General features: G+C 44.6%; 1 protein-coding gene across 2 annotated transcripts in view; it reads left to right on the top strand.

Annotated features, from left to right (window-relative positions):
• The window catches only part of LOC144717683 (DNA-directed DNA/RNA polymerase mu-like), a 92,375-nt gene that overhangs the window by 2,653 nt on the left and 61,822 nt on the right, over positions 1 to 27,900 (top strand). For both annotated transcript variants that reach the window (XM_078593231.1, XM_078593230.1), the window contains exons 2-5: positions 149 to 335; positions 2,783 to 2,893; positions 13,629 to 13,799; positions 20,425 to 20,496. In XM_078593231.1, coding sequence (XP_078449357.1) covers positions 149 to 335; positions 2,783 to 2,893; positions 13,629 to 13,799; positions 20,425 to 20,496 — 541 coding nt within the window. The remainder of the gene's footprint in view (positions 1 to 148; positions 336 to 2,782; positions 2,894 to 13,628; positions 13,800 to 20,424; positions 20,497 to 27,900) is intronic.

Genomic DNA, 27,900 nt, shown 5'->3' with positions numbered 1-27,900 from the left:
GAATAAATTGCTTTATTACCTAGGGAAATGTATTTTTGCTGAACGGTTGATCACGAGCTTAGAGGCTGTAAATCCACTGCGTCATAGCCTTCAAATAACCACTGTCTCTGTGCCCGCCATAAAAATGGCCATGCTTGCTGTTTCTCAGCGGCGCGGTCACACACGTGGTGTCTGAGGGCCTGTCTGCAGACGAGGTGCTGAAATGGCTGGGGCAGAATGGGGGTGCTGATATCTCTGCCTCCTCTGCAAAGCCGACGTTGCTTCACAGCACTTGGCTTACTGCCAGCATGGAAGCCAACCATCCCGTCTCAATGCAGCCAACACACATATTACAGGTAAATGCGAGTGGCTGCCGGCGAAAAGAAATGACCGCAATAAAGAGTTACAAAGTGCAAAGTTGTGAATCGTATTCTTTTCATTGCAGTGTTATAATCTGTCTTGGCTGGATTATGCTGGCTTAAGAGTGCTTGAGCCACTAATTTTGGCTCCTAGGTGCTGATGTGTTTGAATCAGGTATTCATGTTTGGCCTTTAATCCTTCCGTCAGAGGTAATTCCTGAAGTTATTAGCACCACCCCCAACACCGGTTTTAGGTAAGCATTTGTTTTGTTGGCACCTATTACAGTTTTGTTCACAGCATCATCCTGAGGTGGATACATTTCCATTTAGAATGACCATGGAGGATGAAATCACTTCTGAAGTCACTTTAGTAGGCATCAAACTAGTCACTTTTGTAGGCATCAAACTAGTAACTTTAGTAGGGATCAAACTCGAAGAGTGGCATAACTTTTATATACCATACAAAGTATTAATATTGCCTGTTAAACTGATATTGTCCCGTACCTCCAATTAGCACGTTTGGCTACATACCGAGTGAAACAAGTTCAATGTACGTATTTTTTTTCCCAGGAATTGAATGACATTAATTTGGTGGGTCTTTTATGCAGCTATTAGTGATTTGGCTGAGAGTATGTATGGTTTAGCCATGTTTGTTTGTTGAAGTACAGAGAGTTAGCCTGGTAACTTTAATCTAAATTGTCTTATGGTTGTTATTGTTTGACTTGCCTCCCACTGTTATTTTTGCACACAGCGTTCATATGCGGTGTTTTTTTTCTGGAAGACTGCTGTTTTTTCCTGGATTTTTCTGTTGCACATAGTCACTTTAAGATGTTCTTTGTTCATGTTTTTGTTTGTTGCGGTAGTACCCAAGTCAAGAGCCGCATGGCTTGCAGGGCTATACCTAATAAATGAAAACTGAACTAGTTATGCTTGAGAACCAAGTTTAAACAAGGGTGGCTGTCTGAATTTTAGATCCCAGGATGTCAGGGGTGCAGGCTCTGTGTTCTGACCGATCAAGTACGTAGCCATGTTAACCAGGAGAGAAATTTTGACTTTTTATTTAATATAATAAAATCATCATGGATAAATAGAGTATCAGTGATTGTCCACTGTAATCAGTTGCATGATTTAAGGCAAGTCAGAGAGTCTTCCTGCTAAAACGAGCATGTGCTCGTTCATGCCCGACTGGGAATTTAACTCTTGCTTTACAGTTGTGAACTGAGCACTTTAACCACAGCACCACCTCGCCAGATGTTTTAGATTTGTTGCATCACTTTTGTGCTAAGTAACTACATAATGTCAAAAGTGTCTCGCTGCTGGGTTGGTGCTCATTTCCATTGGCAACCTTTAGCCAAAGTTGAAAATTCCATAGTTCTATGGTTGGGATCAAATTTAAGACAATAATTGAATGTGGTGACATAAGGGGTGGCATGCTGTACCCTGGATTGACGAGTCCATTCATGTGGCCTTTGTTTAAGCCCTTTGCGGATATGGCAATACCACTGTGTATAGGTTTAAGGTTGTGATGAGTGGGGCAAAGACCACTTTTAGTGACTATACACAGCTCACCTGGGTTTGACCCATGCTCGTATATTCTCTTTGCGTTATAAGCTCAGCGTGTGTGCTGAACTGCAATGCACCTTGAATCATGTGGTACTTGTTTTCGTAATTGATTTCTTTTCGTGAATTTCCTTCAGTGGAAACCTATATTCTGTAACATCCTGGAAATGCGAGGAAGGTCTCGGAGATTGAACATTCATTCCCAAGTCAAAGGTTTTGTACTTCGAGCAGCCCCACATTTGCCTTTTATAGCATCAACTATTTTTAAAAGTGTGTCAAATTTCCAAGTACAGGTTGTTGTTAATGTCACGTTTTTGTTATAGCATAGGTCCTACATTTTGGAGTTCATGATCTTATTGAATCTAGCCAAGATGCCGTGGTTAGAAACCACATTTTAAATATGCGAGTTCAAATCCTGGCCGAAGGTTGACTCAACTCTATCATTTCCCTGTGGTCAAATCAACATTGTTTATCCAATGGAGAGGCTGGTCCCCACCATAGGATAGAGGAATTTCAACCACAGGCTCAGGACCACCAAACGGAGAGGAGTATCACTCAATATATTGTTATTCTTGGATCACAAAATGTAAATATATGAATGTTCATGAAAACTAAATCAATTACAGTTTTAAATGTTACGTTGTGAAATTGTACGTCTCTCAGTGCGTTACTGTTGTATTATTGTTGTATTACTGCTTGCACACACGACTAGACATTTCACTCGAAGTAAAGGCAATGCTAAAACAGGTGGCTGAATCCTGGATCTGGATCCATGATCTGAGTGATATCGACTTATCACTCTGACCCAGGCAATAGCCCAGAGAGCCGCTTTGGCCAACTGTGACGTTAAAATGATTACCTCTTCCTCTCTGTTGTTGTCACAGGCGAGCCCCACTGACGTTTCAACTCTGCCGCAATGCGCGCAGCTATCAACCATTGCTCCGTACGCCTGCCAGAGGAGGACCCCCTTGGAGCAGCCGAACCAACGGTTCACGGTAACGCACGCCGGTTGCCACACTGTGCCTCGTGCATCACACGCGGCCACCTTGGCAGCCAGGCTTCAGTCTCCACTCATGCGGTGACACCCACACTGGCATCATGTCACGAGGCAAAGCGTCCATTCGGATCTCTTGCAGAGCAGTGCTACCCTTTGTGTGAGAGAACGGCCCCGCAGAAGCGGATATCACAGAGCAGCCTCTTAAATCCCTTCTTCAAGTGACCTCTGGCCCACACATTAGTGGGCTGCAATTTGCCACCCACTCTGAATATGACAGTAATGTTCAGTCAAGCAAAAAAATGTATTCTTAGATATGGGATTGGTGACTGGGCTGATAAGATAAACTTGCTACACTTGAGAACCTAGTTTAATCACAAGCAACTGCCTGGATTCGAGTCCAGGATGTCAGCCATGTCAGCTCAGCACTTTGAACTCTAAGCCACCAGGCCCACCTCTGTTTCACTGAACTCTCTTAATTAAGATTAAATTCAAAACACCATTACAGACACGGCTGTTAATTGCAACGGCACTTTCCCAGAGCTTCCTGCCTTTTGCTCTTCTCCTTTCTCTCTGTCGCACTTTCGAATAAGTGGCCTTCAAGAAACACGCACGCGCGCAAGCAAACGCTACACACACTGTATGCAGCGTGTGTAGAACCAAGCTGCCACATTAGTGTCTCCCTGTTGGGGAAAAAAAAAATATGGCTGCCTGGAATCACAAGTTCTTCCCACTTCTACCCACTTAATGCAGCTTTACCACCTCATCAGTCATGTTTAAGTACTATAAGAAGAAAGCTAATAAAAATTCCTGGTCTGCCTGTCTTGCTGTTATATGTGCTGCACTGCAAACATGATTTCAAGGGCTGTGCAGGTGGTATGAAATTGCACACGTAGAAAAGAGTTTAATGTCTTTGTTATTAACAATACCTGGACTACTTTGAAGATCGGCTACAACAGATTATGTATTTTTTCATTTGCGAGCGAGTGTTTATTAATTGCAAATGTGGTTAATTGCTGTCTTTGCTTTCGTCTATGCTTTGGTGTTTATTGATATGCTTTAGTGAAGAGTTGATCATCGTGTAATGGTGCTGACCATTAATGAAAAATAATTTGTATAAATCATTTCCTATCGATTACAAATTTGTAATGCCATGTTCGTGCTTGCACCCTGTGCATGAAGACAGATACCTCATTTAGCATTATAGACTTTTAGGTCAAGTGCTGTTCGTGAGCGCCTATTAAGGCCGACAAAGGTACACGTGGGTGTTGTGCGGTCATTACCATGAATTCCCAACCATTTTTGTCTCCGCACTGCTGTTGTTGTTACAGCTGCACCAGGTGGTCACTTTTCGATGAAACAACAGCAATAGCCCTGGCTCGGTTCAGATGTCAGTTTTCCATTGGAATTGTGCTTGGGTAAAAATCTAACTCAGGTTCCCAAAAATGTCTATACAGTGTGCTGACAACAGTTGCATTGTTTCCCACATGCTTTCTTTCACTTACATGCGGCACGTACATTCTCAAATTCTGTGTCTGTAATATATAATACAGGCTGATGTAAAACATCCCTGTACTGAGCCCAATGGATCTTACTGGGCACGCTGCCACAAGACAATGCGTAGCTTATGGACAAAATGCGTAGCTTATGGACAGCGATTAATTTCTCACGGAATATTTTCCATAGCCCCCAAAATCCCTCATCCCCCAGATCTCACCCCCTTCCCTACAGCAGGGGTAGGGGCAGATAAATATTTTCCTGGGCTCAGCCCCTGACGGCTCCAGCTGAAATTAAGCCCAGCTTATGGACAATTGGTGTGTGTGTGGATATATACTGCATCTGGATGAGTGATGCTGTGGTTTGAATGCGAGAATCGCAGAAGCTTGTGAATTCTGCTTTGTGGAAAGCCAGGCGTTCTTTTGTTCTGCAGATAGACAGACACCCATCATGGAAATGTGGAATTTACACCACGGGAGGCAGTTACTGAGGGCAGACCTGAAGGCCCAAAGCGTTAAGCAGCCAGCAACAAACATCATGAATAAAGTTGGAATAGACAAACAAGCATGATTACGTTTCTTGAATTGAGCAAAGTCATAAGGAGCTTGGGAAATGAGACGACTAGGTGTGATAGCAGTGTGAGGGAAGAAGTGGGAAAGAGCACTGTTGTGGCCTCTAAGTGTTGTGGTTGAACACAGTGTGTGTGAGACGACAGAGTCAGTCTGGTAGACCGAGTTCTCGACGTGGGTGGAAGAGTCAACGGGAGAAGTTCACGGCAAACACTGACCATAGTGATAAAAGAGCCACGAGGAGGCGACTGACAGCTGGTGAGCGAGCAACTGGAGTGAATTTGGTGAATGCTGGATCATCCATTAATCTGACTACTTTATGTTGAATTCTGTCAAGTACAGTAAGATACTGTAAAGAAAATGGGGGTACGATTTTACGATCTTTCAGCACAATCCAATTCGGCAAAAAAATGTGCATAAAAAAAACAACGTAATATCTTTGCCACCCGTAACAGACGGTTTCACCCGAGAATTACTTTTCACAGTCAGAGTTTGGAAATATAAATGCTTTAGAACCATGGTTATATTTGCACAAAGGAGTGGGAAGCGGACATGCTTCTTTAGCAAACTGACATGTTTACCACCAGCCGGAGGCATTACTCCAGCTCGCCTCGTTCTGCGCAACACGTCCAAACACTGTTGTGTGGGAGGTTTTCGCCGTTATGAATGGGCTATTTTGAATGGATGCATCTGTTCATCAACAATAAGGATGTCATAAAAAACACATTTGTGCTGGGTTGGGGTTTTCTTTGTTTTTCAGTATTACCCTCTCTGTGGACTGCAAGGCCTACGTGGTTGGCATGCGTGGCGAGCTAAATGAGCCCACGTGTTGTGTGCGCATGTGTGAACATGCGGGCTTGTGTATGCAAGAGTGTGCGTGCATGTGTGTATGTATGTGTGTATGATCCGGCAGAAACAACCCCCTACCTCCTCATTGGTGCCGGACGGCAACGCTGTGGTGAGCAGTGCTGTGGGGGGAGGGCCAATTTAGATTGGCCATTCCCTTCATGGCGTTTGTAACCACCACAGCGGCCAAATGGGGGCTCTGGACGGGTGCGAGGGGCTGGTAACCCCTCCACCTTCAATGAATTACCACTAAACCACGATTTAAAACTTCAATTAAGCTTGTGCCGGAGGCCCCGGGGGGATAAGCGTCTATGAGGTCTCCTGCCCAAACCCCATTTGGCGGAGCCAGTCGACTGAATCCTTACCCTCAGGGCTCCTCCAGAAATAACAAAAAAACACTGCGGGTGGCCATGTGGAATGTTCGAATGCTCACTGCGGAGGAGAGGCTGCCACTCCCCTGTCGGGAGCTGGACTGGTACTGCCTGGATCTCTGTGGTATTCAGGAGGTCCAGTGGACCGGCTCTGGCTCCTGCCACCATGAGGAGTGGACAGTCATCTACGCGGGGCAGGAGACTGCCAAACAACAGGCTCTTCTTCTGAACAAAATAATGAAGGGGGTGTGGGAGCATGGCGGTGAGGAGTGGGAAGCTGTAAGCCCCAGGCTACTTTGGGCTCGCCTTCCCATCAACCAGAGGCAAGGAGTGGTGGTCGTGGTTACTTATGCCCCTACCAAAGACGACCATCCGTGGAGGGATGCAGGCAAGGCCGATGATTCAGATGCCTTCTATGTCCTCCTGTCACAGGTGCGAGCTAAAGTGGCCCCTCAGGATAGAGTCATCTTGTTGGGTGACTTCAATGCCCGAGTTGGTCATGATGCTGGCACCTGGTTTGGAGTGATTGGAAGGCATGGGCCAGATCAGCTCAATAACAACGGTAGGAGGCTGCTAGATTTTTGTGCAGTCCATGGGCTTGTAATTATCAACATGCTGTTCCGGCATCGGCGCATCCACACAACATCATGAATGCATGCCGGGTACAAGCAATAACATCTCCTGGACTACATAGTGACGGAACAGCGGATGCGGGCCCATGTCCTTGATACCAGGATTTACCGTGGAGCTGATCTGGTCACTGACCATCGACTTATCATCTGTAAGATGCGCCTGACATTCTTCCATTCCGGTGGTGCGTGTACACCCAGGACCCCATTCAAACCCATAGTGGCATGGTCTCAGCTAGCTGACGAAAGTTGCTAGCGAGAATTTTATCATCGCTTGCGGCTGGGATTGGCATCGTCCCCCACTCCTCCTGATGTCTAGGGGAAAAGGGCGAGGTTTAGGACTGTGGCTCATGCAGCTGCAGTGGTTGTTCTGGGTACACGGTCCAGACCTCCCCAGAGACCCTGGCTGACAGAGGAGGTGTTCAGGCTGGTTGAGAAAAAGCGACAGGCCCACTCTCATCGTCTACAGCGTCCCATGTGAAAGAAGGAGGAGGATTACCCCAGCCTTCGCTCGGAGGTTCGGAGAGCCGTGAGGCGCTGCAAGGATGGGTTGTGATCGCGGGTTGCTGAGGAGATGGAGTCTGCCTCAATGGCCCGCGATCACAAATCACTCTTTAACTCCATCAAAAGAGTAACTTGCAGCGCCACACCTATTACCATAATTTGGGGAAAGAATGGTGATCCAATCTCCGAGCCCCAGGAACAGGTTTGCAGATTTGCTGAGAATTTCTGTGAGGTCTTGGGGGAGAGGAAATCCTGCAGCCTGGAAAACAGCATGGGGATAAGTGGGGATGACCCTGCAGAGGCTGCGGTGCCTCAAATATTGGAAGAAGTAGTCACCCCCTGTGAGTGGCTGGCTGAGGTGTCATCTGTTGAGGAAGTACTGAATGCGATCCAGAGTCTGAGACCAGGAAGGCACCAGGCAGAGATGATTTCCCAAGCAAAATGCTGAGGGAGGGTGGCGTTTGTGCACAGACTGCCCTACATGATATCATAACAACAGTCTGGACCATTGGACAGGTTCCGCAGGATTGGAAGGATGCCCTGGTGGTCCCCCTCTTTAAGAAGGGGGACCGCACAGACTGTAACAACTACAAGGGCATCTCACTCCTCAGTGTGCCGGGAAAGATCCTGGCAAGAATTAATTATTCAACATCGCCTTGCCAGGCACGCTGAGGAGAGGCTTGCAGAGCCCCAATGCGGTTTCAGGAAAGGGCGGTCCTGCACAGATGCCATATTTTCTGTCCGTCTGCTACAGCAGAGGTGTAGGGAATTCCAACAACACCTACATGTCTGCTTTCTTGACCTGGTCAAGGCCTATGATACCATCAGTAGGCCTGGGCTTTGGGTTGTTCTTCGTGCTTTCAGAGTCCCTGACCCTCTGCTCACGATCATTAAGGACCTTCATGATGGTGAGCGGGCCTGGGTAAAACTACGTGGTCGGGAGTCGGAGCCATTCCCTGTTCACCTTGCGGTGCGACAGGGATTTCCTCTGGCTCCCACATTATTTAACATATTTTTTGACCACGTAGTTTGTGAAGCCTTCAATTGCTGTACTGGAGGAATTTCCATCTGGTACAGACACAATGGGAGACTGATCGATGCCCAGGTGTGGTCAAGGGATGCCTCCCTATTGCTCAACCATGTTATATATGCTGATGATCTGGTAATTGCTGCTCACTCAGAGGAGGAGTTGGAGGCGCTGTTGCTGAAACTGGAGCTTGCCACTAAGAGGTGGGGCCTTACCATCAGTCCCACCAAAACTAAGCACCTGCCTGGGGATTTTGTACCATCGGACACTCCACTCCCAATTGGTGATGCGGCAGTTGTGGAGAGAGTGGAAGGTTTTCCATACCTGGTCAGTGTGCTCATGACCGGCTCCGGTTTGACAGCGGAGGTCTCACTCCGAATCAGTCGAGCGACATTATCTTTTCATCGGTTGTGTAATGCTGTGTGGAAGCTACCTGGTCTATCACTCCGCACGAAGCTTCAGATCTTCTCGGCCACAGTCATTCCCTCCCTTCTCTACGCTTGCGAAATGTGGACCCCGCTAATGGAACATCTTCGCCGGTTAGAAACATTTAAGCTGGCTTGCCTACGATCCATTCTGAGTTTAAGCAGGCTGGATTGTGTGAGGAACTCACAAATCCTTGAAAGATCTGGACAAAGTCCCATCAGTGAGCTCCTATGGCAGGCAAGGCTGCGTTGGCTGGGTCATGTAGCCCGCATGCCCAGCCACCGCATGCCTAAACAGCTTTTGTTCGGCCGGATCGAGGGGGCTAAATGGGCGCGGCACGGGCTAGAGAAAAGATGGAGTGATGTGGTACAGGAGGACGTGGAGTTGAGTGGACTTGCCGATGACTGGTTACAGCGGTGTCAAGATCGGCCTCTGTGGAGGAGGCTCGTGAAGGATGCCACTGGGAAGTTGGAGGCAGTCGCCCTCCAACAACAACGGAGGGCGGAGGAGCGACACTCACAACAACAAGCAGAGTGCCGAGTGACTAAAGCACAGCAAGTTGGCACAGTAGGGGGCACAGGTGGTGCTTCGGCCAGTCATCTCAGTCAGTCGACCCGTAGCACCTGGGTCTGCCCCGTGACCTGCCAGCGGGCGTTCGACACTTGGTTGCCTTAACGTGCACATAGCCTGGCATAAGCGTCGTGGTGACGTCACCGCCACTTAGTGGCGATTGGTGGTTGTTGTTGTGTATGTATGGGGAGCGGTGGCGCAGTGGTCAGGGCACTGCGCTACCAACCCCGCAACCCAAGTTCGATTCTTGCTCACTACCAATAACAGCGGCTAATATTTGGACTGTTCCTAGGCCTCTCGTAGGTCGACTGAGCCTTAAATGAGTAACTGGTGCGGTGTGTAAACAAGCGCTGGGGAGACAAATGCTGCCAGGCGTAGTATTGGCCACCGACTCCTTAATGTGCCATGTCGACCTTCATAGGTGCTGGCTAAGAGCACTTGCCCCAACAGTCTGTTAAAGGGTATGCAGGAGATCTTTGATGTAGTGGTTGTTAGTGCACTGAACTGCAATCCCAGTGATCTAAGTTCAATTGTTATCTGAACCTGTCCTCGGCACCGCCTAGATCAACCCAACCTTAAATTAAATAAACACACATCAGCGCTGGGCAGTACAACACCATTAAGGCTTGCATGTGCTAAGCTGGTATTAACAGGTGCCAGCTAACACCAATTTCCGTAATGATTTGTAAGGCGAAAATGAGGATCTTTGTCTTTGTGTGTTCATATAAAATAGAGCCAAAGATGGCAGTGGTATAGATTCAATTCCTGACGATGTTGAACACTATTGAAGCCTGCTTTGAATATCTCCTAGGTGGACTCCGCTCATACTTTTAATATTGTGTTGATTATTTATCCTGTAAAGCAAGTGTTTGGAACCTTTTCCTTACTGAGGGCCAAATAGGATTTTCAGCAACCTTTGGTGGGGCACAACTTAACATACACCTCAGTCAGTCCTGTGATTGCATGATGCACTAGCAGTAACATAAGGGACTGAATGCACTAAATTTAGAAATACAGTGTTGCCATGATTTTACCATAATGTTCTTCTCTAGTACCAGATAAGTGCAACTAAAATGCTTGCAGTGATGGGTGGACATTGTTTACCAGACATTTTGTGGTGGTTGGTCTCATGTGGCTACAGGCCATGTCTTCTCCACCGCTGCAGTTCAATCAAGTGACTCAAGGCCTCTCTTTCAGAATTGGGATGTTCGGCCAGTTTGAGTTTATTCTATAAGTACATGGGTGTGGTGTTATCCACTTGGCACTGGCAGAGAAAAAGGCGTTTGGGCGTACGTAGGTTCGACCCTTACCACTCCTTCTCACGTGCCACATCGACCTTGGGTGCTCGCGAACAGCAAGTTATAAAGAGAGTATTTTTGTCATTGTGTGTGTACATACTAGAGTCTTAAGTCTTCATGTAAGCAAATGTTTTTTAACAGCTACTGCTGATGTTGTTGTCGAGAGGGACCCAATTACAGGTAGTTTGTCAGTGTTAAGAAATGACGGCTGTGAAAAATGGTAATTGCAAGATGTTGTCCTGCAAAAAGGAAAAATGAGATCATCTAGTTTAGATGAAGTGTAATGAAAGTGATGGATACATTGATATAGAACAATAATATATCAGTAGTAAATAATTAAAGGAAATGTTCGGGGTTTAAGGCGCGCTATTCATTCAGGATGGTCATTACTGCCAAGCACAACCAATATTACATGCAGAAAGTGTATTTATTTTTCGTATAAGGTAGAACTGGGAGATTTCTATAGGAATCATTCTTTCTGGATGGATGATTCCTGCAGGAATGATGCTTATTTTGCAGGTCATTTCCAAGTAAAAATTTCCCTTGATTTGATTAGCATTCTAACAGGAACTCTGCTATGGCACTTTCGTGCAATAGAATGCGCGGTTGGAATGTCAGCCTGACCGCCCTGAATTGGTCAAAAATGTATTACCTACACCCCATGGGGTCTTACCCCAGGTAATGCGTGGCAGGGATGCATGGAGCAGCTACCTTTATATGAAGCCATGGCTTTACAATAAGATGACCCATGCATCTCGGCCACGCATGGGCCAACCTCCGTGAGGCCGTGCTGGCCCCATGGGCCCTGTTTCATTTCTTTGCCCGAATTCCATGAAGGGGTCCCCAATGCCCTTCCTCCCCAACATTCTACGATTCTGCTGATCCTAGAATTCCGTGAAAATCTGTGTTTCAAATAAAAACATGAAATCACAATTTTTGGCTAGGAATTGAGAATTTTCTCAACTCTAATACGCATATACATCACATACCACATACACATCATCTCATCATATATCCCAAATTAATGCCTTGCAGCATATTATTAATGTGGAAAATCTACAAGCAAAACACAAGCGATTGCTTTTGTAACCATTGTGATTATGGATCACATTGATGTCTTCAATTCTCAAACTTACATGGCTGTGTTGTGACCAGCAGATATCAGGTCAGAGATTGGTTTCGCTAACCCAAACGTGCGGATGTTCGAGTTTTTTCGCCACGTATATGTTGAATTTTTTCTGGCATTCTAATTTCCTGCATTTGTATGTAGAAATGTCCAAATGTAAGGCCCTCTCGAAAACGAGTCTTGAGGCTGAGGCTTGACTGGATAAGCAAACAGCATTGCTATCTTCATAAAATGCCAAATTAAAATGCGTTTACAAATGTGCGTAAATTGGTCACCTACAAATTCACTCCACATGCACATTCAAACATTTGTCATTTGGAAACCTAATTCAGGAAGTCCCAAATGATGGTGACCCTATGACATTGACTGATGGCCATTACTATGGAATTGATGCAGGAATTGGATTTTGAATTTGCAAAATGGAGGTCATTTGGCTAAAGTGATGAATCAATGTAATTTCTTACGTATGTTTGCCCAAAATGTAAAGGCCTCATATATGGCAATCTTTATTTACATAATGGGATTCAAAATGAAGATTTATTGTGGAATATCTGCTCAACACATACATTTCAAAATGCATTACTCCAGCAATGTTCAAGACAGTGAAAATAATATACCTAGATCTTAGATGTTACGTCAAAGTATATCTCTGCTGAGATGAGCATGGGGCCATACTCATGCCTGTTGGTGGCTGAACCAATAGTGCAAATTCCACTTCCTTGAAACAGGGTCCAGTATTTTCATAGAACATATGACCAGATCTCATACTTCACGTTATACCTGGACATATACATGGTCAAGTTAAAAGATGGTGTTATTTTCACTCCCCCCCCCCCCCCCGCCACCATTTTATCCCGTCTGCTATGGCGTAATGTGATCATGAATCCAGTTGGCTCTCTTGCAGTGCCGCACGACCGTCCATGTGTAGAGGAGTAGAGGAGAGTGGTGGCGTCGTGTGCGCTGTCCGGTGCGATGACATCACGGGACGTGGGGTCGCACGCGCTGGGCAGTGCACGTGACGTCACGTCTCCTAGGGTATTTAAGGGATACCCCGTGACGTAAGCGGGGTCACTGTGGGAACAGGGAAAGTAAACAGGGTGAAGAGGGAACCAGGGATAGAGAGAGGTGTCGAATAGGGAGTCTGGGGAGAAGCCGGTGGTAGCCGTAGAGGTGCTTCTCTCTCCGCTCGGTGGAGTCGGCAGACTCCACGATCCGACACGAGAGAGAGAGACTGGAGCTAGCCGGCAGGGACCCGAACTCAGAGTAGGACCCCTAGCCCCTGGGAGTTGTGTACCCTGTGTAGTATTGATACACTTTAATAAACCCTGGCGAAAGCCCCTAACTTACCTCCGTCTCCGAGTACGTACGTCGGGAACTACTCAACACATGGAAGGAGACATCGCAGAGCTGCTGCTGACATCCCTTCCATTGACCTCTGGTCCACACGGTAGAGGGCAGAATTTTTCCAGCCGCTCTGCAATTGATCGGAATGTTCACCGCGTGATACGCAAACTGATATTTTAATTCTCAGAGCTGGAATTTTTGCCAAATTAAGTTCAAAACCAAACGTATTACGATTGGTCTTTGTGCAGTCATTGGTTACCGGGTTGATGCTTGCCAAACTCACTCCACACGAGAACCCATTTTAAGCACTCATTGCTGTCAGGATTCGATAAGGTAGCATTTGTTAATGATGCCAGTGGTACAATAGCACTTTCAGGCAGAGTTCTAGCAAGCACTTGCCAAAGTCATCCCTAAAATTGTATTTGAGGACGAAGGGGGGGTGCGCCCCGGTTAAATGGAGTTAGATTGATTTGGACGGTGATTTTGTGTGCCATTGTCCATGCGCCCACATGCCTCTGCATGAGCTCAGGATGCCCTGCAGACCCTGGCAGAGAATGCCAGGTTCGGCGAGAGTGATGGACGGGCCCTGGCCTTCACACGGGCAGCATGTGTCCTCAAATCACTGCCAAGCCCCCTGAGCAGCGTGCGGGACCTGGACGGGCTGCCGGGAGTGGGCGAGCACTCGCGCGCCGTCATCAAGGTAAGGATAGGATGCGGTGAGTAGAGGTTGGGCGGCCGACTGACTCGGGGAAGGGGGGAGGCTAATGCCCACGTCAGCACACCGAACTGGCAATGCTGAGAGACTGGGTTCGAACCTTGGTCCCTTAGCCATTTATAATTAAAGCACACTTCCAAGTTAATCAAGTGTTCTAGGCAAAGGTGGCAGTAGCTGTGTGGTAGTAACTCAATATAATTGGTCAGGTGGCTTAGGGGCTGGTGTGCATTGGGCCAGCAATGCTGAGGTTTGTGGGTTCACATCCCGGTTTCAGCCACTCCTATGAATGGTGATCTCATCTCAGAAACCAATTAAAAAATAGACCGTTGTGTTGTAATTTCTAAAAACACATTTTTGAATATTGCTGATTTGGATGCTAATATTTTGGTTGGATTTCCATGCAATAAATTGTTAAACAGTCTTGAGTGACAAAAACGTACGTGAAAAGTAATGCACAAATCTGGTTTCCTCTCACATGTAAATTGGCCAATAACACCTTACTATGTAGCACATCACTGAGCTTGGTCAATTATTGGTGCCGGCTCACTGGGTGATTGTCTTCCTATTTGTGGTTCCTCGCGTTATTCTGTCTTTGAGAGTGAGTGAATATTGTGCGTGTTACAAGTTGAATTATTATTCTGCTACTATGCAATGGTCATAACAAAATAATCTCGTGCTCCTGGTAAAATTTAATCTGACCAAGAAGTAATGTTTACTGCGAAAGCTAGTAGGTTTCATTGGCAGTAATTGGACGGTTGCAAGTTAATATCTTAGTTGGGCGTTGACTCAGACCATGATCCCACCAATGCCAATAAAACTATTGCTACCTTTTAGGAAGTCAATAATGGTAATCTGAGACCCATCTTGGCACCCTCCTTAGGAATTCAGGATTCACACCGCTGACTCAGATCCACCACAGCCACCACAGCCCCACGTTCAACTGAGTGTGGGGTTAATGTTTTTATTTCAATGCCATGAATTGACCAGTTGAGGGCAACATATTACTGATATCCTATTGGTAGGTTAATACTGAACTGTATTCGAGATTGGTGCCAAAAATTAAGAGTTCATCATTCTAAGCGGGACATTTCTATTAATTTATTGTTCGTCATTTTCCAAACAGATGGTTATGTTTGGATCCCAGAAATGCCTTTAAGCGGTAAACAAGATTCCACAACTTTCCCGGTGACTGCAAAAAAGGCAAAAGCCCTAAATGCACCACGTGGGTACTTTCAGTGAAGCCAGCTTTAGGCAGCCACCCGTTCTGTGCAGCCAAGATAAAGAAAAATCATTGCTGGCATACAACAATGTGATGGTCATCCAATCTCAGTGTTTTATGTTTTTTCATATATATGTAAAAGGTGGAAGGTAAAGGGTTTATTTTTGCCATCGATTCTTGTTGTACTTTCGGCAATAAACGTACCATTAAATTTCATCAAGACACAGAAATAAAAAAAGAAACATCTATCACGAAAACCATAACAAACACATGTAGACTAAGTGCTTCACTGCTGAAAGTGGATTTGCAGTCATGCGGTAAAAGTTACAGATAAAAGTCATCCTTGGACACATGGCAGGCGATCCACTACTCCATGCTCACCAGATAGGGGAGCAAAGGGGAAAAGTAGGCGAACCCACACGTCACCACACGTCACAGTAGGTCCATTCTCGAGATGGCAATACAGACAGGTACTGAACTGAATATATCCAGTTTGTGGGTATGATTTGGAATTTGCCAGCCGCCTGCAGTGTAGATACTTGTCCTGTCTCGTTTATTGGGAAACAGCTTAACAATAAATATATACGTAAATATGCAGTAGATGGGTATTATTGTTGTGTTTCGGGTCACTGGTCTTCTGGAATTTGTTTTCAAGCCTTCTTCAAGAAAAATAAAATTTCTGAACAAGACCAGTCAGCTGTATTTTTACAGGAGTTAAAAAAAGGTGATACTATTTTTAATTAACCCCTAATTCATTTGACCATTTAATGGAAGCAGTAACTTGATGCCGTGCTGAATACGTCCTTGTTAACATTTGACCAATATGATCAACACTTACGATGGGGACATGCAGGACAAGAGCATAACCAAGCATGTGGTGGAAAAGCAATAAAGCTGCTGTGATTTATGCAGTAGCTCTCATAGTGTTGCATATGATTATTAAAGATGTCTTGTTTAATTGGTCTCTCGATGTGGGCCACTGTTTGTCATGTAATAGGTGTACACTCGAAGTCAGAGTGCTTTCCATGCTCAATTCAGTGGAGCTGTGTTCATTTTATTGGTAGATCTGATCCATCATCACCAACCAGGATCACTCCACTACTGTATTGAGGACTTTTCAAACCATTGCCATATCTCAAGAGTTCTGAAATGCAACGCTCCAGCCACCACCTGCATCCCCCAGCTGATATTTCATTGATCCATCTCCACAGCGAAGACATTTACAGAAAATTCAGCATTTCTCGAGTGGAGGAATAGTCTTTCTGTAGGACAACCGCTGTTGAATTGGCTCCCAACAAGGAATTGAACTTGCAACCTTCCGATTGAGAGGCTGGCACTCTAACGACAGCGCCACCCAGGCTGGATCTTTTCTTGTTACCGTAAATAATTAATCTGAGGGTTCTGCGTTGCACAGTTTGAGTTGGACTACAGTATTGAACAGAAAAGTGAGTCGAGGGGTGAAAATGGTACAAGCTTGGTGAGAGTAAGAAAAGAAAGGACCCGAGAGGTTATTCGAATTCAAATAATCGGTTTGCAGTGTGGAAAGTTAAAAGCACCGATGTTGGGGTTGGCAGGTGGAAAGCGGAGAAATGAGAGAGGAATGAAGATGGAAAGGGTTTGCTTCCTACTCTCATTCGCCCAAAATGCTAATTCTGGATCCACCTCTGAGTCAAACACATTGGCCAAGAAATAACCATAATAGAGATTATCTATAATTCATGGCAATACAGTGCAATGCCAATGTAACAATTGCTTTTAACTCTGCGGGTGGTCATATTGCTGCATTTTCAGCATTACCGACCTCCCCTTGTCAGATAAAGAACAGGAGAGAAAAAAACTACCCGTTGCAACAGCACAACACAGAACGAAATTGGTCATTCTTTGTCGAATTTTTTCGTGATAGATTTCATCGCTATTTTTCTTAAAATGGTACATTTCTAAAAGAAGTGAATGCAGAGATATTTGTTTTTATTGCAACAAACAATGGTGGTGAAAATGTAACGTGAAATTGAAGAGAATTTTATTTTAAACGCTCGCGCACGGGCGACTAAAGAAAAGCAAAACCAAACTAATCAAAGCTCCTTGGCGCTTTCTCCATAGCTGGAGATGCATACTTTTCGTTATAACCTTTAACTATATTCATTCTGATTTAGTCTTGAATGTACAGGCATCCCTTGTTATACAGCAACTCATTATATGGAATTTCGCTATAACGTAACTTATAAATTAGAGAACATGTTCCGTGTACGCTCTATTAAATTAGCATTTACGCATTTTTTTTATGCTCGAAATTATAGAAAGATGCACGGTCTGTCATTTCTCCCTGTCTCCATTTTTTGCCGCTCCAGGTCATATGCGTGGCGTGCTTTTCGTACTGTACCGATTCCCCATGCTCTTTGTGCTGCCTAAGCTGAAGCTTGTTTTTGGTGCACTCCTTTGTGCTCATCACACCTGGCACCGTACTGTGTAGCACAGTGCCACGTGCGAACCTCCAACCTCACACAGTGATCACCACAGTTCGTGGATAGTACTGAGTAGCATTTGTTTTTTTATTTCGTTACTTATTTTGACTACGAATATTTCATTCTGAAATTTTGTTAGTTTGCCATTAAAAATGTGCTTTAAAAAGGTTTTCTACTTCCATGAGTGTGATTTTATTACATCTTAGAGCTGAAATGTTTTCCGTAGGAACGCACCTCCAATTATATAATGGAAATCAATAAGAAAATAGGTTTCGATAAACAGAATTTCACTTTACGACAACTTTTCACGAATGTATCTGTTCCATAATAATGTCGAGGGATGCCCGCACTTTCTCTTTAATATTCAGGTCACGTTATGAGCAGGAAAATAAACAAATGTTTCATTTTTGTTCATTACATTTCGGCAGATGTGTATTAAGTCAACTAAAAATGTAAAAGTGCTTACATGCGCTCAAACAAGTCTGAGGCCCTGAGCTGGTGGTGAGATGTATATGGCAGTGGTCAGTCTATATCTGACAACCACTGTTGACATCCAGCCACGATGTTCAAATTTTATTGACGCTGGGACGATAGGCCGAGTCAGCCTTCAAGCAGGATTTAAACTCGTGTCCTTCCAATTATAAGTGGAACGCCGCAACCACTGCGCCGTTCAGCTCGGCATACGGCACAACCAAGGCTCTCTATGTAAGCGAACTGGGTTGAATTTGTGGGCACTGACAAGGTCGGAGTGCACGGGAGAGCACAGTGTCACCTCGAGGGTAACGTTTCTCAACGGTGGATTTTTTTCCGCGCAGTTTTAATTGACAGGAGTGTGGTCCGCTATTCTCCGTTTGCCGTCAAGTGACGGAGCCAAGGGGTCATTGTCAGATGTGTCCGCGGAGTTCACGGGCGCAAAATGACTGGTCGCATGAATGCATAACCAATGAGTGTCGCTAATGAAAAATAAATAATGAAATACATTTCTCTGCAAAGAATATATTGAAAAGTTAAATGCTTGGCACAGACTTGAGAACTGATTTAAAATAGGAGAGGATTTTAATGTTTTCTTTGGCTCGCACGATTATAATGTTCATTGAATTTTTATGAGTTTGATGCATGAAGTTTGAAAGGAAAGTTGGCAATGAAGCTGCACTTTTGCTGCACGCCCATAGAGAGTCATTATCACCTCCAGATGAATGTATAGGCAGTGTTTCGAGGAGGCACGTTAGTTATTCTCCCCGCATGCGTTCGTTTTCAATTAACTTATCGAAAATGTGCCTTTCCTTTAGCAGGTGTCTTTCCTTGCCTAGATACCATGCCAGTTTATCTGGGCTCAGCTACCTAGACAAGAGGGGAGGGCAGGGGCAGGGCCTTGCCTGTAATTTATTAACGGTCAATACTTGGGCCTTGATGAAGTTCAATGACTCACGAGTAAGCACATATAATGCACAACAGAAGCAGCAACATTGTTGCGTTGTTTAACATGGGATGTTGTGCAACATTTGAACATCGCAACAAAGCTTGGTGCAGGAAAGTTGCACTGATTGACGACTACAACTTTAGACACCCACCTGGACGTACAGCAAATAGACTGCAGAGTACTTATGTGGGTGTGTCTTGATCATACATATGCATGGATTATCTCTGAGAACATAGGTTATCTCTCACGTGCAAACGAGTTTTGTCAAACACCCCAGTCAGGTCCCTCAAGTAATCTTGTGACTCATCTTAATATTTTATCAGGTGAAAAAAAAAACCCACATCAGTATCTTTAATAACACTGCCTTCAAATATGTTTCATCTTAAGGCACTGTTATTGATGAATGTGTTGAGTTTTTATTTGTGCTTGAGCAGCACTGCCAACCCAATATCACCAAATAATTTGCTATACTGGTATCCTCGTCATCTGTCCTTTCTGTTGGCTCAATAGCAAACTAATTTCCGGCGTGTTTTTTTCTTCTTTAGCCAGTATTATTGCATCCCTCAAGTCCAAGTCTTTTTCTTATTGATTATTTTGTAATTGTATATTATAGGTGAAATGTTAAGATCCTGGGTTCGATTTTGCTCTCTGTGTGGAGTTTGTATGTTCTCCCCCTGTTCTACACAAATTTCCTTCGTGGTCTCCGGTTTTATGTCACAGCAAAAAAACAACAACATAATTCATGTATGCATGTATGTATGTCGAAATTCTTTTGCACCATGCGTAGCTAACCGTGCTAACCGGAGGTGCGTTCTAACTAACCGTGCTAATTGGTATTGACCAAAAACATCCCAGTGCTGAAAAATAACCTGCTAATTTACTGAGCTGAGATTACATGCAATAGCAACATCACCCTCCTACTGTGGAAACTTGGCAGGACCCTTCTAAAAAAAGAGTCTTGTGACTCTGGTGAGGCTTTCCATTGTAAAACAAGCGAAGTAATATATTACGTGTAATGTTAATTTCCTGTGATAAAAAAACACACTTGTGTTTTACGAATCCTTATGTTACAATCCCCGACACTTTTTGCTGATGACACATCTTGAATTGTAAGGTTTACAGCACATACAACTCGATTACAGCAAAGACAATGCAAGTGAGAATAGGTTTTCCCCTTTATTATGGCAACAAACCCGGTGTTAAGATGTTAAAACACCAAACTGAAACCTTTTACAAGGAATCATGTCTGCATTAACCACAATACTTGTGGTCAGAATGTAAACAAAAAGCATACTCTGATAATATATGAATTGTCTTTGAAACTGATTGGTCCACACCAGAGACAGCTTTCTTTTGAACCTCGTCTCAAAACGGTGTTAGACCAGAGGACGCCTTTTGTCGTCCTTTGGTCTAACACCGTTTTGAGACTAGGCTGCTGAGAAAGGAGCTGGAGCCGAAAACTGAGATTTTATTTTCGTACGTTTTAATTTGTATTGATGTATCACACAGGAGCTTCTAGAAGAACAATCCTGTCCAGAGGTGAACCGTGTGCTTTGCGATGAACACTACAGAACGATGAAGGTAATGCGAGACGCACACCACACCGGGTTGTTTGGAGAGCTCATGCCGCAGACACACACATCCAACTGAGATCCTGGGCTATACTCCAGACAGCACACCGGTGTGTTGGAGAGCCAAGCCACAACATTTACAACACACCGGTGTGCTGTACTAGTGACGAATTGGCACGTTCTGTTTACGTGACAACCCTTACTAGTTGGCTGTGTCGGGTGGTGGCGGGTTTTAACGACACATATATTTACGCGATCTAACCCAAAAAGCTCTTAGAACTTTTACTTGTGGATTTCCACGAGCCATAAGAGCCGTCTGGAAGTAGAGCTACATTTATCCTATTATCAACATTTATTCATGGATAGCCACACTGCTAAGAGAAATTCCCCTCCACCCCGGCCCATCATCATCATCAACACCACCACCATGTTATCACTCGATATTGCACCTCACCCAAGTAAAAACATCCAAATGGGCCAATGGAATCACATTTGAATAGTGCACTTCACATGGGTAGCACACATGGAACTTATGATCAGAAAACGTTTCCAAGACAACCAATAACATTGTCGACAATAGAGTTGGTAGTAACTGACACACAGGACAAACTCATGTGCGGTGACATAATTGTATGCTGAAGATATATTATTGTATACGATTTGTAAAAAAGTGGATCTTTATACTCTCAAATTGTGATGATTTTTCACAGGTAAGAGGTTTAATTGTACATTTCCAAATGTTATTTTTCTACTCATATATTTCAGTGGAGACAATTGAAATAAATGTTTTTTCTCACATAACGAACACTCTGTGTGGCACCGTAGTTTGGTGGTTGCCAACCTCTGGCTCCACTTGACCACCGTCAACCCTCAGCGAACATTTCGTGAACCACGATGGAGCGTTTTGTGAAAGAGAGATCAGGTTCTGACAAGATTCCTGGAGGCCACTTCCCAGGGCCTTGCAGAAGACCAGTGGTCCGCAGACCAGAGCAGGTTGAGAATCACTGGCATGGAAGGTCATCATGCAGTTGATTAATCGAGTCCTTTACAAGTACAGGAGTAGTTCCCGAGACATCATCTCATGGGACGTTATCTTCCTTGACATCATCTCATTGCTATGTGATGCACTGCCCATTGCGTTGCGCCCCGGAAAGACAGTCCTTCATCTTTGCACATGATGCCAATTGCGGAATTGGATTAAAATTGGGGATTTAAAGAATGTTAAAATAAAAGCCACGGCATGTCATCCGTTAATGCCAAAACGGAAACAAACAGCCTTTTGAAAACCGTTTCCCCTTTGGCTTACAGTCAAGCGATGCTCTGAATCTGGAGCAATGTATTAAGAAGTGCTGAAAGCATAATAATAAAGTAATTCAGTGGCTTAATGTTTTAGGCATTTTTGCATGTCATCTGCTCGTCCATTGAGAAGCAGTTAACAACATGCATTGTGCTAAAGCAGTGAAACACATAGGAGGCTTTCTTGACCAATATCCATAAAAGAGTTTTTTTGGGGTTAGATCGCATAAATATAAATATGTCGTTAAACCTGCCGCCACCCGACACATCCAATTAGTAAGGTTACTAGTTCAGAACACCGGTGTGTTGGAGAGTAAACCCACAGCACTTACAATTCGAGTACGACGTTTCGCTGGTAATTACAACTAGCATCATCAGACAACAGCCATAATTGTGGAAAAATCCTCCTATTTCGGTCTTAAATAGAGAGATTAATGCGATGCTGTCACTTGTAAGCAATCAAGCTCGAAGACCAACACAGCACATTGCTATATTGGCGTTGCTTCTGCTCGGCTGTGGAGTGGAAAGAGTGCAGTTAACGGTGCGGTCTCTTTGAGCGTCGTGCCACTTTTTTTATCTGTGCAAAATTAATTTTGATGTCCTCTTGTAATCGTGTCCCATGCAAGCAATTTGACGATTATCTACATTCATCCGCAAAGTCTTTCCAGCACCTCTTCCTCTGGAGAATCTGTATGCCACCCACCTAGAATAAACAAGTTAAGAAAAATCATTCATGGTTATGTTCTACTTTACGACATGTGTTTGCCCTCAAAAGTATTTCATCAGTGGTAATGAGGCCAACAGGTAGCGAGCTGGCAGTCCAAAGCACATATGCTTATTTGCAAATAAAGCCCTTTTTTCCCTCTGGTTTATGTATCCAAGTATTGGGCAACCCGGTGATCAGTTCGGGCAGTTTTCAGTCGGATAAGTCCCAAATAGCAACGAAAAGTTATTGCTACAGGTTCATTCATATCATATTATAATACGTATTATAATACGATATGAACGAATCTTATCTTTGCAAGAGTTATAGTGCCCTCGTGCTACGGACAGACAGATGGGGCTAATGAATATACGCTTTCAACCTTTATTGGAAATCAATAAAGAGCAACAAAGAAAAACACATCTTCTGCTCCTTCAGTATCAGCTCATGTGAAGAATGGCAGGAATTGTTTTTTTATCAGTATTGGTTAAGTAACTTGGAGGTTCCGAATAGCGCATGGTCAGAAATGTTTGTAGATGTCAATCCATGAGCCCAGGCCCAGTACGTCGCCTGTCGGTACCACCCGAGGTGACATATCTTTCGCGGTTGCAATTTCATAATGTGGCCAATAATCCACTGTTATAAGATAACCATTTGAATGAATTGGATATCAACTCATTCACTCGACAACACATTTGACCACTATTGAGTCGTGACATAGCCAACACCGTGGCGTGTCGCAAAGCATCGACAAGGCTTGAATATTGAAACTCACTACTCTACGGGACATCTGGCAAAAGCATTACCAAGCTGCAGCGTGTACAAAATTCTCTCGCACGTGTCGTGACGGTTACTGCAAGATCCGACCATGTCCGTCTTGTGCTCACCGAGCTGCATTGGCTTCCACTTGTTCATTGAATCCATTATAAGGTCACACTCATTAAACACAAAGTGCTTGCCACGTATGAATCACAATACCTTGCTGATCTCATCATAAACCATCACGCGAACTCCGGTCGTCCTCGCAGGAGCCTTTGGCTAGCCATCGAACAAAGACAGTCACTGCATCGCGCGCTTTCAGATCTGCTTCTGTGGCCGTCTAGAACGTTCTTCCGTCGGATATTAGGAAGCCACTGGAGCTATGCACTTTTAAATCATCTAGATTGAAAACTCATTTCTTTAGAACTGCTTTTTATGTTAAGTTTGTTGTCCTCCAATTAGCACGGTTGGCTACGTACAGTGCGAAAGAAATTAAACATGCGTACATACATTAAACCAAGCGCTGGTGAGTTGTGGCATCATCAGCACTGGCTGTGATGAACTATTGACCGTCTAGCACATTTATACATATTTTTAAATTAATAACGTCAATGAGAGGTCTAGTACAATTCATGTTGCGAGTTACTGTTATGGAGTTTGCATCACCTGTTTATTGTTTACCCTCGAGGATGCTCATTAAATGCCGATTCCCGATGCTGATATCGTGCCGGTGTAGGCAATGCAACGTAGCGACGCACAAATGCAGGATGCAGATGAATATCAAACAGTGAATTTCACTTAATATCAGCACAGTTTTATCTAGTTTGCCCCCCCCCCCCTAGTGTTTATATTGAAAATCATATCTTTTCCCAGGGTTAGCTGTAATAAAAAAATATTTGTATACAATTTTAGGCAATGATAGTCTACTTATTGCTTTACCCAGGAAACATTATGTTTGTCCTTTCTGTCCAAGGACACTTTCATATGTTTTCACCTAAGCAAGAAAATCCTTAAATTGCAATATGAAACTTAGCACTTACCAGTGGCCAGATCAATTCAGTTTTTTTGGCAAGATTGCCAACAAAACATTTTCAATAAAGCATCATTAATGTAACGTTATGCTACATATCAGTAACATTAAGTGCATTTGTTTGTGTGTGCCTAAGATGTACATCGATATATATATAACCACTTGTTTGACAATTATTTCGTTTTCTTGGTTCTTTCGGTAAAGTCACCTAGAAGGGAAGTAATAAAATAATAAAAATAAAACATAATAAAATAATTCTCACGACGTTTCGGCCACAACGCAAGCAAACGTCGTGGCCGAAACGTCGTGAGAATTATTTTATTATGTTTTATTTTTATTATTTTATTACTTCCCTTCTACGTGACTTTACCGAAAGAACCAAGAAGATGAATCCCTGCAGTCACGAAAGCTTTAAATCGAAATTTTTTCGTTCTTTGGGATCCCCTCAGAACATGAACATTTACAACCTTTTGTCAATCCACTGCTGGATGAGAGCCTCCCCCAAGCTGTGCAGGTCACGGGGGTTATTGGCGATGCGTCCCCACGTTGGGCAGTGCTGGCTGGTGACGGTAGGGAGCATATAAGTACGGTATAACAGCAACGTTTGCTGTGTAATGTCCTCTACCGTGAACAAAATGAAGGCTGTCTTTGACGGACGGGCTTATCAGCTTGCTTCAGATTGCCTTTATCTTTGCAATAAATAGTTGCATCCACCAAGAACATATATTGTTTGCGATCACCCTGTAGTTTTTCAACGGTTCCTTCAAAAGACGTATCTGTGTGATCGGCCTTAAACACCTGCCGTGTTTTCGCTTTAGACATAGCCACGCTGCGCCGCATGTGCCAAGGTCACATTAGTCAGTGTTAATGGGTTATTGACCTAATTGGTCCGCAGAACCCACAGTTAATGCCTTAAATGGGCCATCGCGGAGTAAATGGCATCTGTCCTGCTGCTGCAAGGTTTGTTTATGCCATTAAGCAGGTAATCATTTGTCACCGATTTAAATGTGCAACGGAGCCTGCTTAACACCCGCGCACATGGGACCTCCAGATTGCATAGCAATGAGTGGTTTCATATTGGGGAGGCAGCGAGACAGCGCAGTTGCGTGTATGCCAGTATGGACCCGCACTCCTCCCCACCCCCCACTCATCGGCTGGTTGCTTCCACGATAAATTTCACAGCCATTGTGCAATGCTTGCACAAGTAGTATTGGACAGGTTAGAGCAATAGTCTGCATACATCACTGTGAAGCTAATGTAAGTATAGTTCTGCGATGGTTTATTTCTGAATTGGATCTTGTTGATTAATATAGGTCAACGCTTTCCTTACCCTTCCTATCTGTCTCCCGATGAATGCCGCTCTCACACTTCTCTCCGCTTTAACGTGGGGCCTCGGTTAATGTAACATTTTGTACGTGTGACATTAACCTAATATATGGCGCGTCATGAAAACCACGGTGTTATCAACTTAATTGGATTTCATTGTAAATGGGGAGTATTATTTCGCACGAGAGAGATGACCCTTGTTTTTTTGTTGTTTCAAATTCTACTTCAAATGTAACGTTTTGCTTTTAATAATCCTACTTGACTTATCAATGTCACCAGAATGTACCTTTTGATGCGACGACTCTTGGGCACCGATCACAGAGTACACGCATTTGGACCGATTAAAACACACCTGCAAGTTAACACAGGTTTCTGCGTTGCGAGCAAGGGAAGGTTACACACACAGAATGTATCGATATATTTGTGCTAAAATGCTGCTCTTATTACAATTTAGCGACATTTTATAGTAATTGTTTTAGGAGGCTGCATGAATCAACACATGTTGACACGTGTGTGTGTGTGTGTGTTTGTGGATCTGCGTACATGGACATGTGTGTTTGCTTGTGCATGTCTTCTTCTTCGTATGGCTTAGGAATCGGGTATAGCTTGATGTCGAGGCTAGCGATCCATTCAACGGCTTCAGGTGAGGCAGAGTGAATGGTTGTGATGCCACCGAGAATGGATCTCTCAGGGTTAGGAGTTCAGTCATTGCTTCAGAAGTCGCGTGCAACGACTAGTTTTCGAGGTGGGGGGGGGGGGGGCGGATCCGGTTAATGATGGTTTCTATGTATCTGGTGTGGGCTTCCCAGTTGCCCTTCCGCAGGTTCCGCTGTGCTTTTGGCTTTGAGTTTATTGATGGTAATTCGAGGCCGATGTGAATGAAACTTTGGCGATGTTGGGAGTGGGGGAAGATGGGCACAACATATAAGTGGTCGGCCATTGCTGTTGTGGGTCGTGAAATAAAGATCAGGCAAGTAGTTTAAACTAAAACTAAACTATTTACATTTTGCCAGGTAAGGCCCTTCGAGCGATGTAGCTCTTTTCAGACGCGACCTGGCCACAAATGATAGCTCAACGAAGTGGATTGTGGAGATTTATAGCAGCCAAATAATGTAAACGCATGTTTATAAACATGAAAAAACCAGAGAACTCGGAGAAAACTCCACGTGACCACGCGGAGAGAATGCAAACTCCAAATATATAGGCGTCAGGGTTGGGATCGAACCCACGACCGTCCTGTATACCAGGCGAGGTAGTAAACATCTCACCACAGTGGCGCCCCCGCTTGCAATGAGTTGCTACCCGAGGATGTCGGCTCGGCGGCTGGAGTGGTTGGCTAGGTGAGTTTCTCGCACGGTGACGACGCCAACATTCCTGGAAAAAAGTTATACTGCGAGTAGCTTGCGTTTTGCTCGGGATAGACCTTCAACACAGAGTTGGTATATTTTTGTTGCTGGTCCTATGTCTCGGATTTGGTGTCCCTGAGTTAATCCATTTCCCAGTGGGTATCTACTGCGTCGACCGGTAGCCCAAAGGCCGGGGTTTGGTCGCCTTCTTGGCAGCATTAGTTTGCAGGGCTCTCAATTGGGAAAACTTGCCTTAACAGGAGGACCACGTGAAGGTTGCCGTCTCCCTCCTTATGGGTTTGTATCAACCAATAACACCTGAACTGTCTATCTTGTGACCTCCTGCCAGCGAGCCTTCAACATTTCACGTGGCCTCAAAGTGCATCTTGCCTCGCGCAAGTGCTGTGGTGATGTCACCACCACTAAGTGGCGAATGGTGGCTGCTGTTGTTGTTGTCTTTGTCTCTATGTGGGGAGCGGTAGTGTAGCGGTCAGCGCACTGCACTACGAACCCGGCGATCTGAGTTCGATTCCCGCCCAAGGCCAACACCGGTGACGATTATCTTAATCGGTCCCGGGCCTCCCCTAGGTAGACTCAGTCTCAAATGAGTACCTGGTGCAGTGTGTAAACATCGGCCACCCATCCCCTCATCTGCCGTGCCGGCCTTCATAGGTGCTCGCTAACAGTACTTGTCCCAACAGTCTGTTAAGGCTATACGGGGGGTTCTGTGTCTTTGTATAATAGGTGGGCCCCACCATAGTAATGCTTAATTTCCACCCATGGCTCAAGGCGACCACAAACAATGAGCAGCTCTCCCTGCTCGTTTTATCATAAAGAAGATGTAATTGCTCAGCATTTGTAATGCTGCATGTCTTAAAAACCCCATCGACTGACAAAATGGAAAGATTGCGAGTTATATCTCTTTCAGGCATCGACTCAGCCCATTATTCCTTC

The sequence above is a fragment of the Lampetra planeri genome, chromosome 4, assembly GCF_965212315.1.
Source record: "Lampetra planeri chromosome 4, kcLamPlan1.2.h2, whole genome shotgun sequence".
Lineage (NCBI taxonomy): Eukaryota > Metazoa > Chordata > Hyperoartia > Petromyzontiformes > Petromyzontidae > Lampetra > Lampetra planeri.
The sequence above is the reverse complement of the archived record's forward strand: the minus strand, read 5'-3'. Positions and strand labels throughout refer to the sequence as shown.